General features: G+C 37.9%; 1 protein-coding gene across 1 annotated transcript; it reads left to right on the top strand.

Annotated features, from left to right (window-relative positions):
• The first annotated feature begins 7022 nt into the window (after positions 1 to 7022).
• Positions 7023 to 9800, top strand: LOC127524130 (cytochrome P450 26A1). The gene is made up of 7 exons (XM_051915511.1): positions 7023 to 7339; positions 7483 to 7707; positions 8042 to 8323; positions 8413 to 8568; positions 8670 to 8804; positions 8899 to 9051; positions 9164 to 9800. Exons 1-7 carry the CDS (start codon positions 7151 to 7153, stop codon positions 9500 to 9502), a joined length of 1479 nt encoding a protein of 492 aa, XP_051771471.1. The 5' UTR covers positions 7023 to 7150; the 3' UTR covers positions 9503 to 9800.
• The last annotated feature ends 504 nt before the right edge of the window (positions 9801 to 10304 follow it).

The following is a 10304-nucleotide window of genomic DNA, read 5'->3' as shown; positions in this document are numbered from 1 at the left end:
CAGTTAGGATGTTCTCTATAGGAAGATATAGGCCTATTATTGGCAAATATTTAAGGCCCTTCAGTCAGTATGTCATCACTGAAGGTGGACCATAAAAACCTCCAATATTTATAACAAGCAACACCAAAGATGACCCAGTCGTCGATTCTCTATAGCCAGTCATCATTTTGTTTATTGCATCATTTACAAAAACAAGCAAGGAATTAACTTTTGACACTGATGTATAATGGAAGATCCCTCATCCTTCTCTGGCGCACAAGCACCTTGTCTTTTCTCTGATACAGCAGTAACACAGCACTGGATCCTGAAGATGAGCCTTTGGGACACGGGGATTATGTCATTGTTGCTGGTGTTGTGCTGAATTTTGACTCCCTGCCAAATTATTACCCCCCTCGTTGAAGTCTCTACCTGATTGCCTAATCCTAACCCCACCCCCACACCTAATCCTAAACCTACTAATACTAGGGGGGGTAATAATTTGGCGGGGGTCAGAATTCGGCACAATACCGGTCGTGGTGGTCCGGTGTTAACTGAATTTAACTCCCTGCCAAAGTATTACACTAGAAAATAATAGTTTGTTGAGCATGTGGTTTATACAAAAAAAAATGACCAACTAATCTGCTCCTATAAGTTTTTTTTTATTAACTTAAAATTTTAAGTTACAATATATATAAACAGACAAGTAAAGATTGCTTCAAAAATACAATATTAAAGCCAGGGCAGAGATCCAGGCTGTTGGATTTAACTGTACCTTAAGAAACTGGTGTGACCCATGTCTAAAAATGCCAGCTTCTGTGTTTGTTGTGTCAGGCAAAAGAATAAGGCCACCGACAGACCCAGTGGTCATCAGCTCGCCAGTGTTGCATTTCATGGACGTGAGGTCACAGCCGAATTATGTAATGCTGGAGCATCTGGGTAAACTGAGATACCTGGACTGTGTTGTGAAGGAGGTACTGTGACTGGTGACTACAGGACTGTGCTTAAAACCTTTGAGTTAGATAAGGGTATGTGTCTAAAGTCTGGTTTATTTTTACACATGGTAAAATAAAATGTAATTTGCCATGCTTTTGTTTCATATAATGATACCTTAATTGTGAACACAATGTTATTTGAAAAATGAAGCAATGGACTTATTTTTAGTGGCTATATGAAGTCAGTTCTTCTCAGGTTCACACAGGTGTCGATCAGAGGGGTGATTCATCACATTAATATCAACATAATCCAATAACATTGACAATTAAGTGTAACAATACTAAATATGCTTGTTTGTTCATTGCAAACTTATTAACCTTTTATGTTTGTGATATATTTCTTTAAAATAGATCCCCATTGGTATTTGTTTTTTATCTAATACAAATGCATTCAGACATTTCTAAGTATGACAAAGGGCTTTTGGGGGCCACTAGCCTATATTTAATTGCAACCCATTTATTACAACAGAAATTAAAATGTGTAAGTGAATAAATAAATAATACTGTACTTGTTTGACAGTACACCAGATCCCAAAGGGATGGAGTGTTCTATACAGCATCAGAGACACGCATGAGACCGATCCAATTGTTTCGGAAATTTTTGTAATGTGTCAGAAAGAACTAAGAGCAAACCTGGACATTTCAGTTAGCTCCATTTGAAGCTGGAATGAGGAGTTGTATCGGTAAAGAGCTGGTCAATATCATTATGAAAACCCGTGCTGTTGAACTGCTCTTCAGCTCAGAATTGAAACTGGCTACCAAGACGATCCCAAAGATGTAAACAGTGCCTGTAGTTCACCCTGTCAATGGACTCCATGTTCATTTCACATTCTTTAACTTTGAGGATAAGCTTTATTAATTAAGGTTTTCAAACTGGTCCTCCACTTATATAAATACTGTGTTGGGTAGGTTACTCTAAAAATGTAATTAATTACTAGCTAATACACTCTCTAAAAATTATTGCATTACGTATTATTAACTTTCTAAATCCCATATCCACTATTGTTTTTATACATACAGTGCACAGCATAAATGAGTACACCCCCTCTGAAACTTCTGCATTTGTTTCGAATCAGTGGTTCGGAGCGCATATCAAACTGCCAGAGTCACGTGAACTATTGAAGTTTCAAAACACTTATGATGTAACAAAGCCTCGTTTACTGAAATCATGGGATTTTGGCGCTCCGAACCACTGATTCGAAACACATGATTTGTAAAGCTTCGAAGCTTCATGAAGCGGTGTTTTGAAATCGCCCATCGCTAGATATTGATGAATAAAGTCGCTATTTTGTTATTTTTGGCGCACAAAAAGTATTCTTGTCGCTTTATAATATTAAGCTTGAACCACTGTAGTCACATGAACTGTTTTAAATATGTTTTTAGTAGCTTTCTGGGCATTGAAAAAGGGAGTGTTATTGCTGGCAATGCAGGCCTCGCTAAGCCATCGGATTTTATCAAAAATATCTTAATTTGTGTTCCAAAGATGAACGAAGGTCTTACGGGTGTGGAACGACATGAGGGTGAGTAATTATTTTCATTTTTGGGTGAACTAATCCTTTAAATAATCAAACTGATCAATGTAAACAACTGTACAAGATTTTAATACAATATTGTATATATACTAAATAGCACATGGTCATTGAATTTCTATGTATTTGGAATTTTTCTGTGTCAACATCACTTTTCATCCTAGTCTTTTGTAATTTCCACCAAATTATTTTCTTAATGACATCACCCTCTATGAAAAAAATAATAAAATTGATGGGGATTTAAAGTCGGCATGAAACAGAAGTTGTAATAGTCTTTTCTTCCCATATGTATTCCAAATGAAATGGCTTCTCCAACAAGAAAAAGTGTAGGGCGGGACTTGATTTTGTCAATTGGGAATTAGATACTTGGATGGTTGTGGTTTACTATTGGTTGATCTCATGTGAGTGACAGGTTGTCCCGCCCTCACGCCAGTAAACACATCATCCGAGAAGAGATGTCACTGCTAGAGGGAGTGGAACTTATTTTGATTAAAGATTACAAGCACAAGTGATTTAAAATAATAATAATAATGATGTACATGAATAAATCATTTATAATAAATACTGAAATATTCCATTAAAAAATAAATGTTCATTTTGATATCATGGTGACTTGGTAACAGCTTAAACATCAGCACATCAAGTATCCAGTTTCACATCTTAAAGAGATTCAATGTGACAAGACTCAACTTCAGAACGCTGACAATACAGGTAATTGTAACAGGTAAATATAAATAAGGTAAATACAATATGCATAAGTACAGAATTACATCATCATTACAGAAGTCGTTCATGCTGAAACTTAAATTAAATATCAAAATGAACTTCAAGTTGACACAGCTCAAGTAAACACTCTCAGTGAGCAATTGCTAACTTCAGCTCATTCAGCTCAGCACATTTTGTAAGTAATCAAGGTATAATAATTAAAGTTTAACTGCCTAATCTTGTCAGGAGCATATTTCTAATGTTTTAATCTTCTACACCCTTTTATAGAAATAATTCTTTAAACAACAACGCAGTGATATTCTTTTTACAATAGGAAGAGTTCAAAAGCCATTGAGACAGGACAGGAATTACCATATAATCTCTTTTCACCCATTAGTGACATGGTTAAGAACATTTTATATATTCTACTATCTAATCTTTTTGTTTGTTTGGCAAGGAAAGAGCCTTTAATAGCAGCAGTATTTTTAAATGCAAATAAAAGACAGAATGAGGCTCCAGAGGCTGGAGGTTATATAGCTTAAAGTCAGTCTTCAGTCTGACCCTTTAGTGAACTGTTTGGCTGTGCTCTCGTGACCCCCTCCTGCGGTGCTCACGGTTCAAACTGCGTTCGCGGGTCTATATGTCATGTAAACTCATAAATCAAAGACAAATTCACTACCTATAGCTGTGCCACGTGTCACTAATGCGAGTCATTTTATGCGAGTAAACAAAAACAACCAGTAGCTCCAGCAGGCTGCGTACACGTCATCCAATGTAAAGAAATGCGTGGTGTATCATTCATTTGAATATAATCTGAAATAGCTGACAGTGAATCATTTTATATGATCATAGGGTAGGCTACCGAGCGTAGAGAAATCTTTATAGGCTACTTGTGGTAATCGAAAGCGATTCTTTTTTTATCAGAGTGCGAATTATGTGGGGATGGGGGAATCTTACCCCCTAATTAAGGCTTGGTTCTACTTTTTGCTTATAATTAGATTTAAAGCCTACATTTTTAGCAAACATTTTTAGTCAAGACAAATGTTTACAAGTGAGTTCGCCTGAGGAGGGAACAATCGCAACAACACGCAGCTCAAGCGCTTTCTGTTCCGAACTGTATCGAAAATAACTCAAATACTGCCATTTTTGACACTTTAGTATAAGTTTACATGTGTTACAAAGGTGTTTTGTTTAAAACATCTTTCAAACGGTTGGCATTTAACAAAAGACGATTTGTTCACGCGCATATTGTGCCCCGAAAATTGCAGTCAGAAATTAATTTACAAAATTATACTCCTCCTTAAAGTCATTATATAATTCGCAGACTATTTTTCACCACCATTTTAAAACAGCTTATTCCTTGTATAGCTAAATATAGGCGGCGAACCTCTGTGATGGGGGTGAAACTGTGATAAAGGCGACGATCAACATCCAAGGCTCCAATTAAAACTCACTCTCTCGCACACCAGTGAAAGGCTGTTTATCTCTTGACCCAATTAGAACATTACTGTAAGTGGCTTTAATGATGCCCTTGATTTGATTTTTGTGATGGACAGCGCAGAATAGATGGCAGTGTGGATAATTACTGCTGCTCAGGCTGCGTATCTCGTTATTTGATGGACAGTGAACTTGGCGAGCTTTGCGCCCAGAGTTCACAGAGATGTCAGGGTCCGCGCTGCAGGGTCACCAGCAGGTCACCAGCGCCCGGGAACGAGCACTGAGACCAACACAAACTCAGCGTTGGAGATTACAGCTCAAACGAGACACGTATCGTTAGCGATGACTCAGAATATTACTCTCAAGATGGCGGAATATACATCGAAATGAGAAATAAATAGCGGGAGGGAAAGCGCTGAGGCAACTCCCTTTGGAGTCTTTTTAGTTATAAAAACTTTTACTGTTTTATATTTAGCTACAGTTTGTATTAAAACATCTATCAATGCAAAATGAAAGTTTTTTTTTTTAGACTGAAATGTTAAAGAATAGAACATTTGGCACTTAAGATTCAATTCAGTTCATTTCAGCTTTCTTGTCAGGACTATTAGTTCAATAGTTAAAAATCCCAAAGTATTTTCAGCTATATCATCACATGTATTTGGGTCTTTGGATAGTTTATTGAAACCATTTGCAGCCTTTATATATATCTACATATATATTACACACACATATACATACTTTTATGGATCTATAACATATATCACATCGCAAAAATGGAACTAAACAGCTTTATAAATTCATATAAAATCCATTTTCATTTATAGTTGACAATTAATATATAAACAACTCTTTTTAGACTCTTCAAACTCAACAGTAAAGTTTGGTTACAAATGTCACCAGTGGATTAAATGGGTTAAAGTACTGCAGAGTATAGATAATATCACAGTTTACATATAGAACATAATTGAAATAGGAAGAAGCTATAGGAAGAATCTATACAAGCTTTCTTTAGTGAACTATCCTTGAACTTCAGGTTGCATTGCTCTTGGCTCCGGTTGAAAGACTTTATTAGGTTCGTCAAAGCATTTCACACACTGCTACGACTCTTACGAGGGAAAACAGGCCTCATAATTGCACAAATTCACAAATAAGGCCAAGTTTGAAGGTTTGCTTAGGGCATTTGGCACGGTCGGGTCATGTCGAAGAATAAATATGGCAACGGTCGTGTAATGGGTTAACATATGAATGAGTTGCTTACATAGACACATACCTAAAATACCCGCAAACATAGATATGTCATGCGTGACTTTTCCCCATCCCATCAAACAGGATGAAAGGTGAAATGCAGGGCAGACACACATCAAAGAATGAAAAGAGGGAAAAATTTGGAGCCATCCTGTCTCTTTAATTGACTGCCTTCCCAGCTTGTTTTTTCCACGTTATGGCTGTCGTAAAAACAGTAATTCAGACTGCTGTGGGTGTTTGCTCTTCATGTACCGGTAACCTTGCTCTGCTCCGTCACTTTTTAAGCTGACCCAGGTTTGAACCCGCAGCGAGACAATGATCATATTTATGATATTACTGCACACTCTGCTCCACATGAAAACATCTATGGCACTGTTCCAGGTTAAAGTCTAATAAGAGATCAGATATACCACACTCCTGACAACACATATATCTGTCATAACTTATTTCAAACACTGATCTCAGTGAAGTCTAGTTAGATAAACAGACGGAAGCACAAAAAAATAAAATTATATTGCAATGTATATTGATATTGTAAACAGACCTGAGAATAATGACCTGAATGAACTCTGTATAAATGTTTCTTTTTTATTGCAAATCAACTGTACATGTCTCTGTGAGAGATGTCATTTTTATAAATAATCTTAATTTTTTAATATTAAAAATTGATTTTATTTCCAGTGATAAATTAAATTAAAATGAATAAATGCAAATAAATATTGCCATTTAAATGTACATGTGAAGGTAACCTGTGTAATGACCTTTTTAAGAACCCCCACGCCAAAGAAGGACAAAAAGAGGGACATTTAAGGGATTTAAAATGTAAAAGTAGAGCTTCACAGTTTAAGCTCCTCAATTAAATCCTCTACGGCATTTCTGATGGCGCACAAGCCCAGAGTAATGAGTGTAAACGACGGGAATATTGGCAACAAAAGAGCCTCGGATGCTTCCTTTTGTGTCGGGGGAATTAACACCTTTTCAAAGTGAAATCTCAGGATTGTCTGCCTTCTACAGGAGGTGGTATTAAAATGCGCCTATAACAAATGGTTCAGAGTTTGGAGCAGCTTCTGCCCTGTGGGCGGGGCGAGATGACACCACAATTAAAGATGAACTTTGTGTGAACTAATTTATCTGAGGAAGGTAACAGGAGGAGACCTGCGCGCAATGGATATATAAGGGCGCGCAAGCGAGAACGCTCTCAGTCTGCGCGTAAAGACGCATCTCCTCTCCAGAAGCTCTTTGGCGATCTTTGCGCGCTTCAGCATGGGGCTGTACACTCTCATAGTCACCTTTCTCTGCACCATCGTGCTTCCCGTTTTGCTCTTTCTCGCCGCGGTTAAGTTGTGGGAGATGTTATTGATTCGACGGGTTGATCCGAGCTGTGGTAGTCCACTGCCGCCAGGTACAATGGGCTTACCCTTCATTGGAGAAACGCTCCAGCTGATCCTCCAGGTACTTTTATTGCACAAGTTCAGATGATTGTACTGATAAATGCGATGTTCACTAATGTTTTGCTGTGTTAATATCCGATACATGTGGAACAAAACATGCGTTTTGGAATCTTTGTGCCAATAACACGTTGTCCTTATACACAGAGAAGGAAATTCCTCCGGATGAAACGCCAGAAATACGGATGCATCTACAAAACGCACCTCTTTGGTAACCCGACTGTCAGGGTGATGGGAGCTGATAACGTGAGGCAGATTCTGCTGGGCGAACACAAGCTGGTCTCAGTTCAGTGGCCAGCATCAGTGAGAACTATACTGGGCTCGGACACCCTCTCCAATGTTCATGGCTCTCAACATAAAAACAAGAAAAAGGTAAGGATGCCAATCAGTACTTTTGTGTTGTGTTTTACATGAAATAGCATTAATGTTGGGAGTAATTTACAAAACTTTCTCCTACATTGTTCTCTGAGGAACTTATAAGATGAAACTCATGCAAGAACTTTGTAGTATGTCAGTGGTTGCTCCTTTAAAGTTTTTGAGGAATATGATATATATGATGCTCCTTGATTAAATAATATAGAGTATTTGGGAGCCTAGAAGCTCTGCAGATGGTTTCTCAAGTATTTTTTAAAGTTCCTCAACTTCAATCTTTGCATTGAAATGAAAAAATTATGCATTGAGATATTTTTTTTAATGTTCTGTTTAGGCCATTATGAGAGCGTTCTCAAGAGATGCTCTGGAGCACTACATCCCAGTGATCCAGCAGGAGGTGAAGAGTGCCATTCAAGACTGGCTGCAGAGAGATACATGTGTCCTGGTTTACCCGGAGATGAAGCGACTCATGTTCCGTATAGCCATGAGAATCCTGCTTGGTTTCGAACCGGAGCAAATCAAGACGGACGAGCAGGAACTGGTGGAAGCTTTTGAGGAAATGATCAAAAACTTGTTCTCCTTGCCTATTGATGTTCCCTTCAGTGGCTTGTACAGGGTAAGTTATTGTAGAACGACAGTCTGAAGATGCATTTTTGGTACGTGAAATACATTTCACGTAATAACGATGTGTAATTTGATTGGCAGGGTCTGAGAGCACGCAATTTCATTCATTCCAAAATCGAGGAGAACATCAGAAAGAAAATTCAAGATGATGACAATGAAAATGAGCAAAAACACAAAGATGCTCTTCAGCTGTTGATTGAGAACAGCAGGAGAAGTGAAGAGCCCTTCAGTCTGCAGGTAATTATTTTTCATTAGACTTTTCGGATATTATTTTATGCCCAAAAGTGAAGTGGGATCCAGTCTGCAAACATCATTAATGAAGTGTTTTTCCCCCTCAGGCAATGAAAGAAGCAGCTACTGAGCTTCTGTTTGGAGGTCATGAGACCACTGCCAGCACTGCAACCTCACTGGTGATGTTCTTGGGACTGAATTCTGAGGTGGTGCAGAAAGTTAGAGAGGAGGTTCAGGAGAAGGTATGATCCAAAAGGTTTAACGTTGAGTTCTTCTCAATCTGATTGCATTACTTAACCAATGTGTGGGCTAATGGACTTTTTTTTTAATCCACAGGTTGAATTGGGCATCTACTCACCTGGAAAGACCATAAGTATGGAGCTGTTGGAACAACTGAAGTACACTGGATGTGTGATTAAAGAAACTCTCAGAATCAACCCTCCTGTACCTGGAGGCTTCAGGGTGGCGCTCAAAACCTTTGAATTGAACGTGAGTTAAACTTCAAGGCTCATCATTAATATAGTTCATGGCTTTGAAATGTCCTATATTAAAATACTCTCCCATTTGTTTAACACACTGAATTCTTTTATTTTCCCTTCAGGGTTACCAGATCCCTAAAGGATGGAATGTCATTTACAGCATTTGTGACACGCATGACGTTGCCGAGGTGTTTCCTAACAAAGATGAGTTCCAGCCAGAGAGATTCATGAGAAAAGGCCTGGAGGACGGCTCCAGGTTTAACTACATCCCCTTCGGAGGTGGTTCCAGGATGTGTGTGGGCAAAGAATTCGCCAAAGTGTTACTCAAGATCTTTTTAGTTGAGCTAACACAGCAATGCAACTGGATTCTTTCAAACGGACCCCCGACAATGAAAACGGGCCCAACAGTGTACCCAGTGGACAATCTCCCCACCAAGTTCAGTAGTTACATCAGAAATTAGTCTGGAAATGAGTCCTGAACTAACACAAGCTTTGTACATATGTTTTTCAGATGAGCTGTGATGTATTGGATATTTTATATTTTGTTTATATAAAAGATGTGTATATAAGTCTATACAAGAAAGCAAAAACGAGGGCACTACTTTTTCATGGATCACTGTAATTCTACAAAGTGTCTGTGATGTATATTTATAATGTAGTTGTGTTATATAGCTTTTGTACTGTATGCAACTTATTTAACTTGCTCTTTATCATATGGGTTTTATTTAATAAAACAAATTCTTTCAAATTTCATAAGAAGTTCTTCATTGCTGGTATTATGTTTTAAGTAGTGATCCACATGGAAGCACATGCATAGAATGTTCTGGACAATTCCCTGATCCTTTCTCACGTAAAAGAAAAGGAATCAGTATGTTATCTGAAAAGGCTTTAAATCTGCAAACGGGAACATTGAGATCTTAGTCATTATGAAATGCAAAGTAGCTGGAGCCCTGTCTTTAAGAAACAAACCAAATGTGGGTCCAGATAAGGATGATGGTTTTGAATAGAAAACGGTTAAACTGTTTTCATGCAGAGAACTTTATCACAGTAAATAATCAGTGGCAATTATATTAAACATCCAAACTGAAGTAGAAGTAGATGGATGTGGAACTGTGCTCAGATAAACCAAAAGTATAACATGTTTCTAAGGCCTCTTAACTATCAGCATAATCAAGACTTTGCTGAAAAACCTGTTGTACACAATCCTCTACAATCCTCTTGTTGTCTGACTGAATTATGATTTTTAGATTTTTTAGCAAGTCA

The sequence above is a fragment of the Ctenopharyngodon idella genome, chromosome 12, assembly GCF_019924925.1.
Source record: "Ctenopharyngodon idella isolate HZGC_01 chromosome 12, HZGC01, whole genome shotgun sequence".
In the NCBI taxonomy this organism is placed as follows: domain Eukaryota; kingdom Metazoa; phylum Chordata; class Actinopteri; order Cypriniformes; family Xenocyprididae; genus Ctenopharyngodon; species Ctenopharyngodon idella.
Note: the sequence above shows the minus strand (reverse complement) of the source record. Positions and strands in the feature narration are given on the sequence as shown.

Coding starts and splice junctions, on each gene's coding strand:
- LOC127524130 (XM_051915511.1), top strand. CDS start 7,151: ATGGGGCTGTACACTCTCATAGTCACCTTTCTCTGCACCATCGTGCTT. Junction 7,708..8,041: donor AACATAAAAACAAGAAAAAG/GTAAGGATGCCA, acceptor TGTTCTGTTTAG/GCCATTATGAGAGCGTTCTC. Junction 8,805..8,898: donor GAGAGGAGGTTCAGGAGAAG/GTATGATCCAAA, acceptor TTTAATCCACAG/GTTGAATTGGGCATCTACTC.